Here is a 22,393-nt window from a genome sequence, read left to right as displayed (position 1 = left end):
GTGGTGAGGCCATGCCCAGTCTCGCCTGTGCGGGTTCCCCAGGTCCACCCCCGCCACAGCACTGGAGCTCTGGCAGCTGCTCCTGGTGGAACAGCACCAGCAGGGTCCTCCCAGCTGCCACCCACCCTGTGTGGGGAATCCCCTGGTGTCCCCAGCCCCAGCATCCTCCTCAAGCTGGGGGGACACAATGCTGCTACCACCACCCTGGCTCCCACAGCCGGTTTGAGAGATGCTGTGCAGGAAAAGGGAACATGCAGCAAAACCCTGTGCACCAATGCTTCCGGCCTCAGCCCCTCTGAGCGCGTATATGGACGCAGCCGCGTGCTCCATGGTGGGGACGGGTGGAGGCAGCGACCTGCTGTCCCCAGCACCCTCCTCGCTGCTGCCCCACTGTGCCCACCACAGGGGAATTCAGCTGCCAGCATTTCTGACATGCACCTAGTTTCACACTGAGGAGGGAGAAGAAAGGAGGACACATGGGGAGCAGCCTGCAGCCTTTGGCAGGTGGGGCAGGACCCGTTCACAGCAGCAACAGCGCCCAGCTGTCCTCTGCGGCGGCTGCGGCACCACCCCTGGCAGCGCCCAGCAGACACAGAACCGTGCTTGCCCTGGCCCAGCTCTGTCCCCAGCGTCCCGTCCAGCCCAGCGTGGCTGGGGAGGGGCAGAGGTGCCCGCAGCATGCACGGGCACGTGGGCAGTGGTCACACTGGCTGGCTTCACTGAAAAGGCAGTTAAACATGAGTTTTGTTTATATTATCACTGTTTTAGCTTTCTAAGTGGATTCATGCTTCCACACTCTTGTGGGGTTTTTTTAAACAGCGGAACAGAAAAGGATAAAAAGTCAGTTGGTGGCCCAAAGAAAATTATATCTCCCTATACATATTTGTAGCTTAAGGTTCTGCTTTAAATGTTCTGATGCACTGGACACAGAACAAAATTAATCAGCCAAGATTTTACTTTTGAGGAAAAACAGTGTAGCTCTTTGCTAATTATCATAATTAATTAGTGTCATCTAAACATTAATTATTTATCCTGCAGGAAACTCAGCAATTTACAGTACAACTCCCTTGACACTGTGCTTATCACATGGATGCCCTTATTAAGCAAGTATGGGAGAATCTCACTGCATGAGCCTCTACTATTTCAAATCCTGCTTTCTTTCGAAGGGAGGCTGAGCGGGTCACTTTTTGGGCTGACAGCGGGTGGGTCCATTCCTGCAGCCTCACTTGGGACAAACACAAAGATAACAGCTCCATGGCACGGCTGAGGCTGCCCTCATGTCTGCTCCAGTCTTCTAAACCCAACTGCTCCCCTCCCATCTAATGCGATAAATCCTCCAGGAAAAAAAAATATAGACATAGAAATACAGAGATACAGAGGTATGGAGAGATGGATCTAGATCTAGATCTAGATCTAGATTAGAGATAGAGATAGAGATAGAGATAGAGATAGAGATAGATAGATAGAGATAGAGATAGAGATAGAGATAGAGATAGAGATAGAGATAGAGATAGAGATAGAGATAGAGATAGAGATAGAGATAGAGATAGAGATAGAGATAGAGATAGAGATAGAGATAGAGATAGAGATAGAGATAGAGATAGAGATAGAGAGGTATATGGCTAGAGCGTGGCAAATAATTCTTCAAGACTGCTGGATCTGAATGTTACCCCTCTCCTCCAACAGCCAGCTGTTGGCGAACCGGGCGTTTCTCCGAACCGGGGGTTCGAGCTGCGGCGCAGCACGGCAGACACGGGTCTCGAGTCTCTGGTTTGCTCAGTCTGGTCAGGGGATGTGACTCTGACCGCACAACGCACCTGCAGCAACCGGGAAATTTTTGAGGCTTTTTCCTCTATGGGAAAAGACTGATTGACTGAAACTGAATCTTGTTCCCAAGTGGGGATCATTTCTGAAGAACAGTGTGACACAAAGCCCGACTGGGGAAAATTCTGAATGTGTTGAGAGAGCCCATCCTTAGACTTTGGAATGCAAGTTATTTAAGCTCTCCAGTTCAAAATTTTTAGTGTTTGAATATAAGGTAATCAAATTATGTAGAATCACAGAATTATAGCTGCTGGAAAAGACCCTTGAGATCAAGTCCAAACACAAACCCAACACTGCCAACTCCACCTCCAAACCACATTGCTAAGCACCACACCTACACGTCTCTTAAATACCCTCAGTGGTGGTGACTCCACCACTGCCCCGGGCAGCCTGTCCCAATGCCTGACAACCCTTTCTGGGAAGAAACTTTTTCAAATATCCAATGTAAATGTCCTCTGACACAACTTGAGGCCACTTCCTCTCATCCTATCATCAATCTATATATCTATCTATCTATACACATGTACAAGTTTTAAACATAAATAAGCCTCCATTCCTCACACCTAACCAGGCCTGGGCATCAGCCCTCCTTGCCCACCACGCTGCCCCATTTTGGGAGCTCCCTTCGGCCCAGGGGCCCGCGCTGCGGTGTCCCGTGGTCGGCACTGCTGCCCGTGCTGGCGGCGTCACCCGGAGCACTGGGCGCTGTCTGCCGAATCCCCGTCGCTGCTAGTGCAAATGCACATAACCCAAGAGACGGGATTGCCCTGTATAGCCAGGGCAACAGAACACATGCTTTAAAAACAACAGTGTTTTAGGTGTAAACAAACTCTTCAAGTTTTTTTCTCTGACTTGTATAAGGCATGATGATTTTTCATTGTAGCTTTTGTCTAAAACACTTTTCAAAATGAAAAATAATAATTTGGGGGGTTAATTGGCAGGCTTTTTAAGTTAAATGAGTTTTGGTTAATCAGAAGCAGAAAATATATCCAACTTTGCACTTTGTGATGAACCACAAATGGTTCAGTAAAAGACAAGCACTTTTTCTTTACAGAATCTCTAGGAGGGGTTCTTTATGATTTTTCGTGGTTTTACTTCCCCAGCTCTCGTCTTGACCGCATTGCCTCTAAGAAGGACACACACTCAGGTTCAATGATGCCTAAGCCTTTTCTTCGTTACGTATGTACACATACATATACATATAAACACCTACACACAGCTACAGGTTCTTCACGAAGCGTGCTCTGCAAAGCAGTGACCGTCCCGCATCCCAGCCAAAGCTAAAGCCAACAAGACTAAACCACACACAGTTCACAAAAATTACTGGTTTGCACCACTGCTGACAGCTGAAATCTCTGGAAGAGACTTTTTTTTGAGAAAAAGAAGAAAGAAAACTCCTAATGTGCGAAGCTGACTCTGCTACAGCCACAGGGCTGGCGCAGGGCAGCGCCGGGGTGGGTGCGACGCAGGGCTTGGGCAGCAGGGCCGCCACCTGCCCGCGGGACACCCCAGTGCCATCACCAAGTCCCTCTCCCCATCACGCCGTGGCAGCTCCGCCCGCAGCTGCAGAGGGACCGATGACCGGGGTCTGCTCCACCACCTCCGCTGGAACGAGCAGGGATGACCCCGGTACCACGCTCAGCATCACCCGCTGCCCGCCAAGCCGCCCCCAGCGCCCCGGGGCCTCCCGCAGCACCCACAGCCCCCGCGCCGCCAGGACACGGGCACCGGTCATTACCGCAATGGTCTCAATTGTTCTCAGCGGTGTTCCAGCAAATAAAGCCATTAATTATGGTCTCTCCCCCGGCCGCCGTTGGCTGGAGCGGCAATCAATGCGCAACCCCTCATTGCCTGCTCTCAGGGAGCGGAGACAGATGCCATAAAAATGATGGGCAGCCCGCGCCGAGCCCGCCAGCGGTGGAGCAGCCGGTGCCCACCGGCAGCCACCACGCTGCTGCCACATGTGACGCCGTATTTATTTGGCCTGCTGCAGCCGTGGGGGAAGGCATCCCATTAGGCAATTATTTTTATCTTATAACGTCAATTTACTTATACTGATTGGCTTCCTGGTGCCAGATATCAATTAAATTGCAAATGCCCGCTGAAGCTTATTTTCTGTTTCTTTCTCTCTCCCCCCATCTCCCTTCCCTCTTTCTCTCTCCCCTTCTTCTTCTTAAAGAGAGAGAGAGAAAAAGAACCCTATGTTCGAACATAATTTAATTTATTTCTCTTTCCATATCTCAAAGGAAAATCTATATCTCCCCCTGGAAGGCCATTTGCCCTCTGTTATTGGGAGCTGAGGTATCACAGCACTGGGCAATTTGTTTCAACTGACTATCGGCAGCCCATCAGGACTCTCCCAGACCTCTGCCATCTCAATGCAATTGTATCTGGTATTGCCATTCATGATTTGTTTTTAACAGCTGCCAGAAACCACCAGACGGACGGGTTTTGGTTCCCACATGGTGGCCTGCCCCACTCCCTGCCGCAGTGACCATGATGCTGCTCAGCCGCTGATGGAGAAGTTCACTCAGCCCCGGCAGGACCCTCGTCAGCGCTGCCCCAAACAGCGGTGTCAGGAGCTGCAGGATGGCTGGAGCTGCTGGAGGTGACACACAGCGCATGACGGGCTGTGACACGTGGGGAGCAGGAGCCCGTGCGAGGCTGCGCTGGGCTGTCCCCCCTGGCAATGAGACAGGGCTGCATCTGCGCACGCCCACCGCCCCTTCCCACCAGGGACACCGGGTCTCCTCCACCTGGGGAAAGGCCCAATCCAGACATGGCACCTGCTGGCTCTGGTGCACCAAAGCAATGGCTGAAACCTTTTCCTCACTGCTGTGACCTTCCAGAGCCAGTGATAACTGCCAGCACAAGATTCCAAGACATCCCACAAGAAAACTCACCCCATCTGACGCCCCCTCACAATGTCCCACCACACTTTCACCTGTGCCTGGGGTGAGAGGCATAGGGGATGGGACCGAGTCACACTGACAGGTCTGGAGGGTTGGAAGATGAGCATCAATGGCAAAAACTAATGTCTCCAGCTACCAGAGGTCAAGAGCAATGGTGGAATCTGAAGGGTGACCAGGGAGGCAAAGCAGAGCAGAAGTGCAGTCAGAACAAACAGGCAAACACTGATCAGTGATAAGAGATGAAGTCACTCAGCTGCAGAGCACCCTTGGCCCACGGGCCGAACAGACCCACCTGCCCTTCCCTGACCACTCCACCTTCCCACAGAGCGTGCGGCACCACCCAGGGAAAAACAGGGGTCAGCAGAAGCCCATGGAAATGGCCCAACAAATCAGTTACAACCTCTCTGGATGCAGACGGAGCCCTTGCTGAGGCATTATCACTCCGTGTTGTGCACACACACCGGCTGGGGAGGATGGGGCAGACAGGTACACATGAGAGCAAACACATCCCCATGCACACGTTCCTCCAGCTGAGCATGGTGCCACCAGAAGAGAACAGATCCTACCAGACCAAAAATAGACACAGCTTTAGCTGTCAGGATACCACTTCTCTTTTGTGCTCAGGGGTGTCAGCGAGGACCTTGCTCCCACCAGCCAGCACAAGAGACGCCACCATGGCTGCCTGGGACGGCAGCTCCTCCGAGCGCAGGACAGGCTCCCTGGAACACTGAGATGGGCCGGCACACTGCACGCTCATGAACGTGGCCCTGAACTGGGTATCCACAAACCTGACTGCAAGCCTTGACTCTTCCACAGTGCCACTGGCAAGACTTGGCCAGCCCCTCGTGCCTCAGTTTCCCCACTGGTGAAGATGCTGTAAGTGAACATGTAGTAACAATCTCCTGTTTGCAAAGTCCTTCCCATTATAAACTGTCTGCAGTCCTTTCAAAAATCATTTGGCACCTTAGAAAAAGGCAGGTGTGTTCATTCTGGGCTGGCCAGCTATCAGGACAGCGTGCGCAATTATCTCCATGACGAGGTTTCGGACAGAAGCTCTACAGGTTTAGCTAAGGCTGATTTAAAGACCTGGGCCAGTGTATTTGAGTGACATATTCAGAAAGCAAAAGAGGGAGCTACAAGGAACACACCAGTGTGCATATCCATACCTAGAACTATCTATACACACATATATACACTATATGTGTACACATGCATAGTGGCCGTCTACATTCCACCCGTCCATCCATATAGCTCTTCCCTATATGTAGCGATACTCATAAAAAAAAATATCAAGGGTAATAGGAAAGACCTCTGTACCCTTTGCAATGGTGATTATTGACTGGTTCATTCAGTGCCTGATGGAGATAGCGTGATTGCCTGGGATGTACCTCGCAGGTTTCTAAACAGAAGGCTCCAGAATCAATTTTGTGGTAACTGGTTAGATGTGACCAGCTTACAAACTCAGCATGGCATCAGGAAGCAAAATCAAGCAGCACCATTACTTTTTTTTAAATATCAGAGGTGAGGAAAGCTTCCCGGCTGGGAGAGCCACAGGACAGAACAGACACTAATGATTTTGGCTGGTTTTTGTCTCCAAGGTGACAAGCGGGTGCGCAGCAGCATGATGCCATGGCTGGTGGTGCAAGGTGATGCTGGAGCTCACAGCTTGCGCGGGAAGATTTGTGTCTCATCCGAGGCGAGGGCAGTGCTGGGAGCTTCAGCAGGGTGGGATGGGTTTGGCCGGCAGTGCCGCTTCCACCGGGTCCAAGGGACCGCTCTGCAGCGCAGTGACGTGCAGGGGGCCGCTCCCCCTGCTCCCCGGGTCTGCCCAGCGCCCCTGCCCACTGCTGCCTCCGCACCAGCATCTCCGCAGCACCGCTGGGACACGCTGCGCTGCTGGAGGGAGCCTGGGAGCAGTGACACGAGCATCGACCAGGGGTCCTGCCCCAGCAGTGGCCAGGGAAAACACACATGGTACCCCACTGCCAAACAGCTGTTACACTCAGAGCAGTGGAGCGGCACCGCTTTCATACCGAGGAGCCAAGACACTGACTCAACGGCTCCATTTTCATCCACAGCATCCTAGCGGGGAGCGTACTCAGGACCTTATGTTGGCTGTGAGGAGGCTCTGGAAGGGTGACCTGGCAAACAGGACAGGACCAAAGAGTCCCAGACATTCACACTGATTTCACACACCAAACACTAACTTTCCAGGGAACCACAAATAGATTTGTCAGTATCTCCATGCTCTGAACTCCTTCTTTAAAGTAAACTGACCCACTAAGGTGCTGTGGTGGTTAAACCATCAGGCATCACACACCTCTGCAACAAGGACCATGTGGGTGTAAGAGATGGAGAATGGTTAAATGAAGAGTTACACAAATTCAAAACTCAAAATCACACACCTGAACAGTTAAAAAAATACCTTCCTTGAATTTGGGCATGTCTACAATTGTGTTCCTGCCACCCTGGACCACTTGCACCAAGCCTTGGCCACTCTCCTCATTGCCAGCCAAGGCCAGATGGATGGGGACTGTTCTCTGTCCCTGCAACTGGGACTGGGCAGGAGAAGACAAAGTCTGTTGTACCGCAAAACCTGACTTGTTCAGAGACGCCACCTCCCGCGTCCTCCTGCGTGGAGAAACCTGGGCAAGGATGGGAAGGGAACAGCCGGGGGCCAGTTCTCAGGGAAGCAACTGGAAAACCAAGGAATCAGAGGAGGAAAAACCTGCTACATGACTATTTCTTATTAGTCGACTTACAGAAAAAAAAGTCAAGCACTGTCAAGCATGAAATCTTATTGGGACAATAGAGATGGAATTGCCACTTCTGACAGTAATGTTTACAAGGGCATCATGTGTCGATGCCACACAGCATGATACCACCAGCCTCGTCTGGCTCTGTGAATTGTAACAAGAGACAAAATGTCCCATTTGGGACAGGTAGGAATTGTACCACCAAAAATAACCGCTCAGGTGTAAAATCCATTACAGGCAGACGGGAGGAGAAGCAGAGGAGCCCCGTTGACACGGCAGGAGGCTTCTGAGCTCTCTCCAGCCTCAGGAACAGGTTTTCTGAGTGGGGGAGACGAGTCACTGGTCAGTCAGCGCTGCCCTTCGCCCCCAGCCGAGGACAAGCCCAGCAGGGACAGAATGCACGTCCCCCACGCTGCCGGGTCGGACCCCACAGCAGCGGGCGGCACCAGAGGGTTTCCAGTTGACACACAAGACACTGCACCTGCTGCCGGGATTCAGGCACACACTTCGAGACGTCACATCAGGCTGCCAAGAAATCAGTGCCACACCTGCAGGATCTGAATTTGTTACAAGCTCCACACCAAAAACTCTGTCTGACTCAGAGGAACTGCACTCAGGACAGCCAGGAGGCTGAGCCCGCTGTGCCCCGTGACAACTGCTCATTACAAGAGCTTCCAAATGAAGAAATCTGACATGCAAACAGTCCAGAGACAGCAGCTACAGAAAATTATTTTCCAAGGAAAGTGAAAACCGAGGGAATACTTTGACCACAAAGTCCAAAAGTAATTGCTCAGAATTAAGAGGGGTTGGGGTTGAAGCATATTTAGTCGATATAGGATGTTCTGGTACCTTCAGCTGAAATGGTCGGCCACCACAAAGCCTTCGATGGGCACCCCTGTGCATCAAGCACAGCTCCTCCCTTGGGGCTTCATCTTCTCTCCCTCATGATGCAGCAAAATGGGCAAAGATGCATCCCGGACATCAGAAGTGGTGGTGGAGGCAAAACCAGCTCACATGGGCTCCCGCAGGGCAACACGACAGCCCACCAGGAAAACCCAGCACCCCACCAGCCACTGCTGCAGCCAGGCCAGTCTAAGCTCTGCCATATGAGATGGCCACCACTCAACCAAAGTTGGTCTTCCAGGTGTCTCCTGGACAGCAAACTGCAAGTTTGCTTTTGAGATTGCATTCTTCACTTTTTGACTAAAAGTTGACGTGATTTTTGTAAAGCACCTGGAAGAAGCACGTTCCCTTAGTGATGGCATCTTTTCCCACAAGAACAGCACCCCTACAGCACTTGGCCTCTCTGCCCACAACCATCCCTGGCGTTCAGTCCAACAAGAGACATCTTTTCTCTGGCTCTGTGCCAGTTTGCAGGATATTGAAGTACCACAGTGACCAAGTTACAGAAAGTTTCTGAACAAAGTGCTGGCAACAGCCACAGCTCCTCACCCAGCCTGCGACCAGAGAAGTTCAGCGTTCAGCTGATGTGGCCTCCAGCCGCATCACTGCTTGGGCACCCCGGTGCGCGGCTGCAGGGAAGCTGTTTTATGCAGACGAAGCGTCCGTGTGATCAGAAAGCCACCACGTCTCACTGGTGTCAGCACCTGACAGATTTCCAGTACCTCTGCGGTAGACATCCCTCTTGCCATGTTACAAACCAGCCGATCTGTGCCCCGCTGAGAGGAGATTGCAACTGGATTTCCCTCCCACGCGGGGCCTGGGGAGTCACCTCAGCTAAACTTCCTTGGGTTCTGACCTACACCTGTAACACGCAACTGCAGCAGCAAAGAAAAGTCAGTCTCATGCTAGAGACATAACCTTGGAGTAATTTAATTACCCTAAGTATGCCTTAACTACAACTCTCTCTCAGCAGATTCTCAGAGGAGGTAAAACGTGGGAAAATTGTACACTCATGTTCTCGAGGCATCTGCCAGAAGAAAAGGTATTGGTTGCTTTTCAGAACTCTTCCTGTCTCTGAATTCATGGGCATCAACACACGGATCGTCTCGGTGCCAGAACTGAGAACACACAAAAACAAGGAAGCGGCCGTGCAGGAACCCCCATGTAACACCAGTCCCCACAGCTGAGGCTCATGAAGAGAACAGGGGAAGCAAAGGCTGTGGCTCTAAAACCAACTCCAAGGAAAAGCTTCTGCAAAGTCGCCCCACAGCTCCCGGCAGAGCATGTCAGCTCGGCACTGCGCTCGCTGCTGCCGGGCGCGAGAGCCGCAGCGCAGGGAAACGGGGCGCAGCCCGCCCGGGCCGCTGCCCAGAGACGGGAAAAAACCCTGCCCGAATATAACACAGGAAAACAACCTGAACATCATCGTCTTGTGGAAGTTCAGTGAAACATCAGTGGAATAATTCATCTACCAGACACGGATGTGACATTGGGCCAGGTAGGGACACGCGTCTCTGGATTTTCCCAGCAAGGTCTTTTTCCATCTGCAAAGTCTGCTCAAGCAAAAGAAAGAACAAAAAGATGGATCTGGCTCTCTGTGCAGCATATCTGGATGTCCTGCTCCCTGCTGCTGAGGGCTGCCGGGTGTCTGCGAGCCCCGGGAGCAGCTACCGTGGTACGGGGCACGTTCAGACAAGCGCCGCTGGTGCCAGCACCAGCTCCCGCCCCACAGACCAGCTGCGCCGGAGCCGCAGCACACGCTGCAGAATGCACCTGCCCCTATTTCCACCTGCAGCTCCACGGCAGAACAAGCCCCACTCCAGGGATTTCTGCTCCAGCACGGCACACGGCGAGTAAACGGCCGTCCTTATCAAGTGCTACAGCTCCCTCCAAGCTCTGCCGTGTCCTGGGCACCACGCCACGACAAATCTGTGAATGTGCTCTTCTTGGGCACATCCAGACAACACAGACGGCCCGCAGGTATGAGTCCAAGACTCATGTGCAAACTCAGTATGACCAGCAATTAGCTAAAAAACACCTGAAGTACAAAGTGCAGTTACCAAGTCTGGCGCAAATAATTCCACAGCCTGTGTTGCATTGCCTTCCAGGATTTGTTGAATAATGGGGTAGATTCATAAACAATAGAACTGTTACGCAAATGCTAGGAGAGACCAAAATGGGCAGGATTCAGCCAATACTGTGGAGCTGCCTCTAGCAATAAATAAGCCTCGGCACAAAGGCTATGGCAGACAAAACAGAACTGAAGAAAACACCAGTTTCAGGACACCCCACTTTCTGCATCCCACAGTTTTGTGCTGTCTGCTTACTGAGAACTTCCCAACTGGCAACAATAGCAATTACAGCTTAAAATATTAACTCTGGCTTCCCAAAGCACCAAATGAAAAAGTAGCTTTCCACTATCTTTCAGGATTTCAGGAGTTTGTCGTTTCAGCCAAGAAAATAATTCTGACTTTAAAATCCCAGTAAGATCAAATCAAATACAGCACCAACTGCAACAGCAGCAGATTTCAGTCCTACGTGATAATTCTGGTACTAGCACTGCATTGTGTGCCACCATGAAGTCGGCAAACCTGCCACCACCCACAGGAGAACCCAGTTTGCTGTTCCCCAGGAAGAAGAGCAGACTGGAGAGGTGGGATGGAGACCCTGGCTAACCCATCTGACACAGAAATACGTGATACTCGGAGGATTCCTGCTACCACGGAGGTGACAAACCCTTTGTTTAATGTCGTGGCGTCAGACATTCCATGTGGAACCTCCCCTGTGTCTCTCCAAACACCACCTGCAAGTGGCCAAATCTCCCTCCTGCAGGGCAAACGCGCTGCGCTGAACGCAGCTCCCAGAGCCCCCTACACCCTGGAAAACGTAACGTTTCTTTTAACGGTGCAGACATATTCTGACACTGCTGAGCAAGGCAGATCTGCACTGGGGAAAAAAGGGGAAAATCCAGCATAATGCACCACAACCCTTCTCACAGAAACACCTCTCTCAAGCACGTCATTTGAACGGAAAATCACAATAATAACTGGTACACCAGTGAAAACCCAAACAACAACCCTTTCTCTTGGATTTTTTTTCTTCAGCCGTCTGAAAGATCACTACCATCACTTACAACATGGAAAGATAATTGAGAAAGTCTGTGAATAATATAATGTATCTATCCTAAGGCAAAACTTTTATCACCTCTATCTGTATATATATGCAGCTGATGGAGACATTAGAGGTATGTACTTACATGGTGTATATAGATACATATGTACAAATGCACATTGTAACTGCAGCTCAGTATTTCATCCTCTCTGGATGCCACCAGTTTCTCGATAAAATCAAAAGGATTCATCTTGCTCATCACCTTTCTGTTTTATTTTGTATTAGCATTTATAAAAAACGTTCATCAACATTGACAAGTCTTGTTTTTCCACAAAACGGCTTTTTCTTTGGAAAATATATTCCCACAAAAGAATCTTGGCCAGCCCCAGTACTGGCACCAACAGAATAATTTGACAAGACATCTACCCATAAACTGGATTTTAGCTAAACCTATATGAAGAGGTTATTCCTTGAAAAGCATCTAGCACTCGACAGCTCCTGATGAGAACAGCTGGAGCTACAGCAGGGCTGTGAGGAGCGGTGGAATCCTGGGCTTTTCATTAACACAGCTCGAGGAGCAGCCCCGCTCCGCCGGCACCGGCGGGAGCCCGTGGGGTTTCACCCTGGAGCGGGAGGAGAGCGCTCTGGAAAACAGGGGCCTCGGGGACCGCGTTAGGGGAGAAGTGACAACACGCTTGACGTGCGCACCAGACAGCCGGTCACCACTGGCTCGGAAAGGGCAGCTGCGCCGGCGGGGCATTTCCTGCACGGAGCTGTGAATGCGTGATACCACCCACAGGCAAGCGATGCCGGTGCCGGGGCAGAGCCAGCCCCTCCGCACCCGCTGACAGGGCACGGGGACGTGCAGACGCTGCCGCTGCCCGGTCATGCCCCGCGGCACAGGCACCCCGGAGGGTTCGTCCACCAGCAGCGGCACCAGCAGCACCAGGGCGCTGGCAGCCCCATGGGCAGCACGCCACAGCCCGGGGTGTCGCAGGGATGCTGGGGAGCGCACGGAGACTGCAGGGACGAGCAATGCTCCTGCTGGCACACAGAGCTGAAGGGAGTTTTCCCAGATGCAGAACCCAGCCCAAAAATCCACCACCCGCTTGGGCAGGGGTTGATCCTTTTCAGAAACGTAGTCCATCCTCGGCCATGCTCACAGGAACGCACCACTGGCACATGTCAGAACAGCACAGTCTGGCTGCTCAAATGGCTTTTGGTTTCATTTTCATGAATTCAGATGTGCAGAACTTTCTCTGAAGCCCAGAGCAACCCTACCTCATTTTAGCGCTGCCACAGCTGAGAGCTGAACTGGCCAACATTTGCTGTTTTCCCTAGAATTTCATGAGGACTGTTCTCAAAGAGAAACCCTGTTCCAGCTGAGCTCCCCTTGTTAACGTCCAGGATGACCAGCTCAGCACCAATAACCCCACAGAAGGAGGAACCCCCGAGGGTTTTAGTCAGACCCCATGGAGGAGTCAAACTCCTCCGGACACCCACCACCATCCATAGGTGACACCATCACTGCTGGTGTCAAAACACCAATATCCACTGCCGACAATGTCTTTGCTTGTGTCAAACCAGGACCGTCCATGGATGACACTGTCAGTGATGGTGTCAAACTGCCAGCATGGCCAGAGCTGCTGCCACTTCAGCATATCCACAGTTCCCTGTGTAAGGTTCACAAAAGGTAAAGGCTAAGAGTGAAACAAAACAATGTCCCTGGTGTTGTACAAAATAATATCCAAGGACTCAGAAAAAAAAAAAAAAAGCTTTCAAGTAAATAAAATTTAAAAAAAAAAATAAAAGCGCCACCAAGCCATAGATTGCACAGACGAAGCCATAACTGCAACGTAACTACCAAAGTCTGGCTCAAACTCTATGTAAATGGATGATTTAAGTGTCTGTGTGCTGAGGGAAAACGTTCTCTTTGGAGGAGCTGACGAACTGCTGGGACGAGCAGCTCTCCCCACTCCACAATACCAGGCAAGGATCCCTGGATGCAGAGGACAACCTGTATCAGCAGGAGAAATTCAAATCAGCAGTTGCTGACCCTGCAAAACCTCATTTCCTTCAAAGGCTTCATCTCATTATAGTCACTGGAGTTATCCCCAGGAGTAAAGACAACTCCAGTGAGTAAGCACTGCTGAGGGGGCCTAGAAATTATCAAACTCCAGCACCTCCCTGGGGCTCTGGGGGGATTTCTTTCTCTTTAACCTCTGCGTGGACTTGGGTGACTCCCCTGCTCCACCTCGCCGCTTGTGCCATGGAGGGTTTGGTTTCTGATTTTTTATGCATTTTTGCACCACTTTTCTGGCTGTCGCGGACCCGGCAGCGGGTTCTGCACCCGCACACGCCAGCTCAGGCACATCGCGGTGCCGCTGGAGCACGGACGGTCCCCTCCAGTCCCCTTCCCCGCTCGTCACTGCCCAGACTTACAGTGCGGCACTTTGGCATCACAAAGTACAAGTTTCTATCAGCAAGTGATTTTTTTTTCTCCCCATAACCTGCTGCTTTTTTCCCATCACAGTCTGGTTTTGACTGTTTCCCTCACAGTTCAGATCCCCAAAGGCTTCAGTCCTTCGCACATCACTTGCATGGTGCAGAAGACCCCAAGGAATTGCTGAAGAGGACAATATTGATCTCCACCACATGCTGTGAGGCTGAGGTCCTTATCTGAGGAGTTGTGGGGACTTCTGTCAACACAGGACCTTGGTGGAGGTTAATTTCTGCACACAACTCTATACCCGCTGGCTGCAAAGTCTGTTTTACAGTTGCCAATGCCCTGGAGCATGGACCAACAACATAAACATGTCTGGGGGCTCCTTGAGCTCCTGCACTCCCACACCAGCAACTGTTCAATGCTCCATGGTCCCCAACGGCACTGTGACCCCTCATCAGCGAGTCCTCTCGCTCATACCCCCACAGGCCAGAAGTGCCTAAAGCTATTCGGGGCTCCAAGGGGTAAATCTGGAGTGGGAGGACATCCCAACCGCAAGAGAGGGAAGGGCTCTTACACTCGAGCAGTGGGACCCAGAGAGCAGGTTCTGGCTGCCAGCAAGAGGGACCCATGGGTGACCAGAGGAGTCCCACATGCCAGCCCTCCAAGATAGAATAATAAAGAACCTTCGCAGCCAGGGAAGATACCATGAGATCTACTTTGTGTTTGTGAAGGCTTGAAAAGCCACGGCCATGCCTGTGACACAGTTGCTCAGCGACAGGGCGGGAGCTGCCTGCTGGCAGGACAGATGGAGGGCACAAGCAGGACAGTGGGACCGAGGGCAGAACGGGCAAATGTTTGTCTCGGCCATGAGAAGACAGAGCAGGGGATGCCCCTGGACATGACTCGTGCCACTTGAATACACTGCAGGTGACAGGCAGAGCTCAGATGGGGACAGAGCTGTGGACATCACACTGACCACTCCCAGTGCAGCCGGGTACCAGCTGTGGCTCCGGTGCTCAACGTTCAAAGAAGTGGAGTTAAATCAAAGGGGAAAAACACTTCACAAGCTTTCCCAGCAATCTCTTAGAGTAGATGCCCTGGAAGACACCTTGTCCTTCACAGTATCACAGTATCACAGTATGTTTGGGATTGGAAGGGACCTCAAAAGATCATCCAGTCCAATCCCCCCATGGAGCAGGAACGCCCAGGTGAGGTCGCACAGGAACATGTCCAGGTGGGTTTTGAATGTCTCCAGAGAAGGAGACTCCACAACCTCCCTGGGCAGCCTGGGCCAGTGCTCCATCACCCTCACTGAGAAGTAGTTTCTCCTCAAATTTATGTGGAACCTCTTGTGTTCCAGCTTGATCCCATTACCCCTTGTCCTATCATTGTTGGCCACCGAGAAGAGCCTGGCTCCATCCTCATGGCACTCACCCTTTATATATTTATAAACATTAATGAGGTCCCCCCTTAGTCTCCTCTTCTCCAAACTAAAGAGCCCCAGCTCCCTCAGCCTTTCTTCATAAGGGAGGTGCTCCACTCCCTTAATCATCTTCGTTGTCCTACGCTGGACCCTCTCCAGCAGTTCCCTGTCCTGCTGGAACTGAGGGGCCCAGAACTGGACACAATATTCCAGATGTGGTCTCACCAGGGCGGAGTAGAGGGGAAGGAGGACCTCTCTCGATCTACTAGCCACTCCCCTTCTAATACACCCCAGGATGCCATTGGCCCTCCTGGCCACAAGGGCACAGTGCTGGCTCATGGTCATCCTGTTGTCCACCAGGACCCCCAGGTCCCTTTCCCCTACACTGCTCTCTAATATGTAATTTCCCAACCTATACTGGAACCTGGGGTTGTTCCTGCCCAGGTGCAGGACTCTACACTTTCCCTTGTTAAATTTCATCAGGTTATTCCCCGCCCAACTCTCCAGCCTGTCCAGGTCTCTGATGGCAGCACAGCCTTCTGACGTGTCAGCCACTCCTCCCAGCTTGGTGTCACCAGCAAACTTGCTGACAGTACACTCTATTCCCTCGTCTAAATCGTTAATGAATATATTGAATAATATTGGCCCCAGCACTGACCCCTGAGGCACTGCACTAGATACTGGCTTCCAACTAGACTCCTCACCATTGACTACCACTCTCTGGCTTCTCTCCTTAAGCCAGTTTGCAACCCACCTCACTACTCTAATGTCTAGACCACACTTCCTCAACTTAGCTGTGAGGATGCTGTGGGAGACTGTGTCAAAGGCTTTACTGAAGTCAAGGTAGACCACATCCACCGCTCTGCCATCGTCCATCCACCTTGTTACATTCTCATAAAAGGCTATGAGGTTGGTCAAGCATGACTTACCCTTGGTAAAGCCATGCTGACTGCCCCTAATAGCCCTCTTATCCTTGATATGCCTTGAGATGGCACCAAGGATTAGCTGTTCCATTACTTTCCCAGGGACAGAGGTGAGGCTGACCGATCTGTAATTACCCAGGTCTTCCTTCTTGCCCTTTTTGAAGACTGCAGTGACATTTGCTTTCCTCCAATCCTCGGGCACCTCCCCCGTTTCCCAAGACTTGGCAAAGATGACGGAGAGCGGTCCAGCAATGACTTCAGCCGGCTCCCTCAGCACCCGCGGATGCATCCCATCTGGACCCATGGATTTATGGATGTCCAGACTATTTAATTGCTCCCTAACCCAGTCCTCATCAACTAAAGCAAACTCCTCCATTGACCTGGCTTATCCAGGGTCTCAGGGGTACAGGGCTCCCCAGGACAGCCTCCGGCAGAGTAGACTGAGACAAAGAACGCATTCAGTAATTCTGCCTTCTCTGTATCTTCTGCCACCAGGGCACCCACCCCGTTCTTGCGTCCTTCAGCCGCAAGAGGTGACCAGAGGCCCTGGCAGCGCCTTTGTGCTGAGCTCCCTCCCGAGGCTGCCAACCATCCGCCGTGCAGCCTCCAGGCATCAGTGCCCACAGCCTCGCGAGTGTCTGCCTGGCTGTGAGTGCGCCTCTTGTTTCTGCCCACTAGGAAAACACAGATCACGGGCCTTGTATGGAGAAAAGACACAAAATGCAGAAATATTGTGTGTATTCTTAGTCCTCACTCATGTTTAGTGACGCTTGCTTTGCTTTTCCTGGTCTCTCCCGTTAGATGCGTCACTGACTCAGTGAGCCCATGTCCACGCCTGTCAGTGAAAACCCTTTTCTGGCCGTTCTCCAGTGCAGGCGTCTCCCACAGCCCAGCGCCCTCGGAACCGCGCCCGCGCTGCAGCGGTGCACCGGTGCACCGGTGCTGCTTGGCTGCCCAGACGCGCCTGACCGGGGGCATCCCTGCATGGAAAACCAGTGGTTGCAACATCAGATGGCTTTGTAGGCACTGGAATGCACCCGCTCCCAGATTATTTTCGTTCCCATTAGCGTCTCTGCCCCTCTTGGAGGCTTATCCTCCCAGACAGAAGGCTGTGACCCAAATGCCTTTAAATATACCAAGTTTAGGTTTAAAGGAAAGGCCTTTTTCTGAGAGTTCAGTTGAGAAAACAAAAAGCACAAGCACCTACATCATCACACCAGATGCTGGCAGCAACATAGGGTTATATTTGGTGAGAATGGAAAGAAAACAACTGGTACGAGCGAAGGTCTCCTGTCATGATGGTTTCAATTCCCCAAATGCTTCCACTGCTGAGAAGACTCTATACCAGTGAATTTGAAATACGGTTTGTGCAGCTGTTCAGTGCAGGTATTTAAATCTGTCAAACCCCTTCTGCAGAGACTCGCACCCCGCCTGGTGCTGTGCTGAGCGCGTCCTGCTCAGCTCCGCTGCTGCGGTGTTGACGGTGTTTCCTGGCTGGGGCCAGGGCTGAGCCGGCGGGTTGCGATGAGGCCCTTGCTGCTGCACGTAGCCTTTTGCTCTGACCAGATGCATCTACATGAGGGAAGAAAACAGGCCGAGTGGCCTAGCACAGCCCGTGTCCCTGCCAGGAAACACCCGTATCATCAGTGCCATCGCGGTTGCACCAGAGCTGAGCAGCGTGGTGATGTCCCCCGATGCCACCCCCTGTGTCAGCAGACACTGGTTGAGAGAACAGCCCCTTGCACACACCAAAATCATGCTGGGGCGGTGCTGACCATAGCAGAATGGGCCAGTGCACCAACAGTCTCTAGTTCAGCAACACAGATGTAGCGTCAGTGACACAACAGGCACCCTGGACTTACGGAGCGTCTACTGTATGCAAACAGATTTCAGCCTAGCTTGGCTGCTGCTCACATTTGCAAACTGCCCCTATTACCTGTCAGTATCAGAGATTTCTGAGTGCTCCAGTCAGAAGTGAGGGCATGAGCATATTTCTGCATCAGTTTTGGAGTGGGCTAAGCTGCTAAAACATGTGAGTGTCTGCCAGTGCAGAATCAGGTGGCTGGTAGAGGGCTAACAATTAGGCGTGCAGTTCCCCATCAAAATATGCAGTATTTGCTCCAAAGGTTGCCATTCCCATGCAGGGAGATGGTTTTGCATAAAACAAGGAAGAGACAGGAGAATGGAGATTCACGTGACTCCTCCAGCCCCGTTCGCACACCCCCGGGAGCCGGTGACGTCTCTGCGCGGGCGCGGGACTGACCCGCTGTCCCAGGCCGGTCCTGCCAGCGGCTGCTGAAGCAGCGCATGAGCGACTGCTGCACGTGCCCCAGCCCAAACTCACGTACAGACGGGACGTGCTCAGAATGAGCAGCTCGAGCCCTCCTCGGCTGGCAAACAGGCTCAGGACAAGGCATGCGGCTGCTCCTGCACCCAGCTTGTCCCTGCGGCAGCCAGCACCATCCCCACACGGTCCCCTCGCGCCAGGGAGGTGAACACACTCATACAGGGACAGCAGACACAGCCACCCCTTGCAGAGCACAGGCCTCTCGTGGAAGGATTCCTGGGTTGTGCCTTTGACAGAGATGCTTCTCTCCTGCAGACACAGAACCAGGAGATGAGAGCTACATCCGTGCCTCTGGCATGTGTGCCTGCTTTAGCATCCTCTGAGCTGGGATGGCACAAATGTGCCAGGAGTGTCACTGTGCTGCTCCCCCATGCCTGCAGAACTCTGCAGTGCAGGGTGGAAACCAGGGCTAGGGGAAAGAGGAGCGAAAGGATAAGGAGGGGTGGGCTCTTGGCTGCTTTGCTGCTTTGGTCCTTCTTCTCTGTCCTTTCACAGGATTCTCAAATCCTCCTCCAGAGCACACACAGCCCAGTGACCTTCCACACCCCCAAAACGTGCCCTGCATGCTGTCTCTGGCCCAGGCTTCTCTGTGCCTGCCTGGGGACACAGCTCCCCTCCACCGTCCTCTAACTGCCCACCAACGACTACCAAATCACCCCTCAGAAAGCTTTGACTTTCAGACAGGGGATGCTCAGCACTTCCCAAAAGTGCACACTCTGTCAGATGAGCACTGCAGGACCATCACCAGCTACCCGACCAGCTGCAAGCGGAGTGATGACACCAGCCCCGCACCGGCGGCGGCCGCACGCGGGGACGGAGCTCTGCCCACTCACGCTCAGGGTCTGCTGCCCACGCTCCGCTCCCCTGAAGCACCGTGTTCGATAGAAGGCGGCTCAGCAGGATCATTCTGCACATCCCTGACACCCACCTGCTCCTCGGCAGATTGTTCTGAGCTGCAGGGCCAGGCGAATGTGCAGCCATGGAACTCACAGAGACAATCTGCAGGCAAAACAGGCTCTGCTGCTGCGGCAACCAGCTGTATCTGTCTTGTTACAGAGCAGCCTGCTTCTCATGTCAGCCTCCAGTAGCATGTCCTTTAACCACAAGCGAAAGCAACCGATCCCCCACCAAGGTACATCTGCTCAAAGTCCATATTACAACAGGGAAAAAAATGACACCTTCAGCTATATAAACCAATAAAGACTGTCTGATTTGGTTTGCTCCTATTGCTACCCAGCAAGCTCCCCACTGGGTTAAAGACTGGTGACATCTGCTGAAAAAATGTCAAGAGTGAGGAGAACAAAACCGGGTAATGAATCACACCGAGCGCTTGATGCGGCTGAAAGCCGGAGGGACAAGTCCACCGCGGTTTGCTCCCCAGCCAAGGGGACCTGGGACCACCGACGGGCACCAGAGAGCCTGTGGCTCCAGGAGGCACACACGGGCAGGTACAGCAAGGGCACACACCTCCCGCAGCCGCTGAGGAAAGGACGCGATGCGAGCGGCTCGCTGAGGGAGGTTCTCTCTGGCTCTCCAAAGTCAGGAAATGGTAAAGTTAACTCTGCCCCCTTGTGCATCTGCATCATGATACAGGCCGTAATTAGACGACATGCTTCTCTTCCGCACATTAGTGGCTTCGCATCATGATCCACCCCCTCATCACCTGCAGCGTGGAGCCCCAGACGCCTCCGCGAGTGCCTCGTGCCCAGCCCTGCAGAGGGACCTCGTGCTGCACAGCACAGGGAGCGGTTATCAGTGCTCTGGGCATCCCTCAAACACACAGAGATGTTGAAATATCTTTTTATGTCTCTCTAAATCTGCAGCTCTGAACCTATTATAAAAGCAGTTTAAATGGTCTGCTGAGGACAGCATTACTGTCCAGCTTATGAGCTTGAAAAACATGACTCATCCTGCCAAAATGATGGGGGTTGTTTTAGAAATCATGTGCAGTCTTCTAAATGTGAACTGGCAAAAGCTGGGGAATTTCTCACCTCTGCTCCTGATCTTCCCATGGAAATATTTGATCATTTTCTCTACAATTAGACCAGAGTCTTCTGTAATCACAGGCACCCAATAACCAATGCTTCACAACGGGGCTGTGACAGAGCCGTGTGGTTTCAACATGCAAGGCCTCCCACCTGGCATGGCTGATAAAATACAAAATTTCTACCCTACGTCCTTTAATATTTAGCCATGGAGCTGTGGCCTTGATTTGTAAAAGAGAAATCAGGTGTACAATTGCAGAGTTAACTAACAGAATATACAGCGGGTGCCTGAACACAGAGTTTCGTACCCGCACCATCGGACCAGTCTCCACATGGCTGAAACTGACCTGATAAACCTCTTGCAGTTTTTCCCCCAGTCTGGTAAAACCACACCCTGCTCTGCAAGCTGACCAGCCGCTTGCACCAGCACAGTCACGGACACTGGAGCCTGTCTGTGCAGCTCAGGTACCAGGCTTGAGGCCTTGGCCTCAACTCTTCCCTGTAAACCGTTAGTAAATGAAGGGGATGCTCTAGATTAAAGGCACTTTTGTACGACACCAATGCAGAATTTCTCCTTTTCCCCTGTACTCTACCCCAAACACCCTTCTCTCCAAAGCAGTGTGTTCTTTGGGAAAGTGCCCAGGACACAGAATGAAACAGGACCATAATCCTTGCAGCAGACCCGAGGAGCCCTGGCAATGTCCAACCCCAACCAGACTGTGCTTGTTTCCACACCCTGAGCCAACAAAAGCCCCCAGAACTGCGGGGATGTGCAGAGATGCAGCATCGCAGACAGTTCTGCTGTTAATTTTCTGTCTCATTGTGTCTGAGGACACCTCTCTGACATTTGATATTTCAGGTGGCCACACTCAACATGACGACTCTTCCCCTTTTCACTGGTGGGAGGAAAATGTCCCCCAAGCAGTAGGAGGGTCTGGTTAAAAAACTATGACACACCCCCAGTGCTTTCTGAGACACCAGGCAAGCCCCTGCTCCTTGAAGAGGTCCTGTCTGTAGCCACCACGTCACACTGATGGTCCCCAGGTAGGCTGTGACCTTGGCAAAGGCCTGCCGAATTGGGAGCAAACCCCACCGTAGCTGATGGCCATGGAGGGTACCTGCAGCTCCATCACACCACATGTACGAGCATCCCCCCAACCCCATCCCACCCTGGTTGCGTGCTGGCACACCATCCCCACCAAAAGCAGCTCCTGGTACCTTCATCCCTCTTGCGCTTGTTGCTCTCGGTGCCAGGGGAGGCGATTCCCAGGATCCCACTGATGGAGTAGGACGAGCCAGCGGAGTCGGTGCTGACAGAGGACACCTGGGTCACGGAGCCCGTGGAGGCTGCAAGGCAAGGCCGAGCAGTCAACGGGCAGGACAGGGCGAAGGACAGCCAGCACAACAGCCACCGGCCCCACGGTGTGGCCGCAGCACAGGGGCTCTGCTGCCCCACAGCCCCTTGGCCCCATCCAGCCCAGCCCACAGCAGCCAGGGCACGGTCATCCCTTGGCTCCACCACAAGGCACTGGGGCGGGCACTGTGGATGGTGATGCTAAGCCTTTAGCGGTCGGTCACCTGTCCTGATTGAGGCGTGGTGGGAAGCCACATTGCTCGGGATGGCAGACCCATCAGGGGACACAGCAGCGCATGTCACCAGCAGGGGGGTGGAGCTGGCTGGGGGCACAGACTGGCAGCAAGGTCCCACAGCACAGGGACCATAGGACCGGAGCAGCACCCTCTTGCCAAGCTACCAGCCTCTA

General features: G+C 52.6%; 1 protein-coding gene across 1 annotated transcript in view; it reads right to left on the bottom strand.

The window, feature by feature from the left end:
- PAX5 (paired box 5) overlaps positions 1-22,393 on the bottom strand; it is a 146,564-nt gene that overhangs the window by 106,622 nt on the left and 17,549 nt on the right. The window contains 1 exon segment of the mRNA XM_065046608.1: positions 21,849-21,977. Coding sequence (XP_064902680.1) covers positions 21,849-21,977 — 129 coding nt within the window.

This window comes from Columba livia, chromosome Z, assembly GCF_036013475.1.
Source record: "Columba livia isolate bColLiv1 breed racing homer chromosome Z, bColLiv1.pat.W.v2, whole genome shotgun sequence".
Classification (NCBI taxonomy): domain Eukaryota; kingdom Metazoa; phylum Chordata; class Aves; order Columbiformes; family Columbidae; genus Columba; species Columba livia.
The sequence above is the reverse complement of the archived record's forward strand: the minus strand, read 5'-3'. Positions and strand labels throughout refer to the sequence as shown.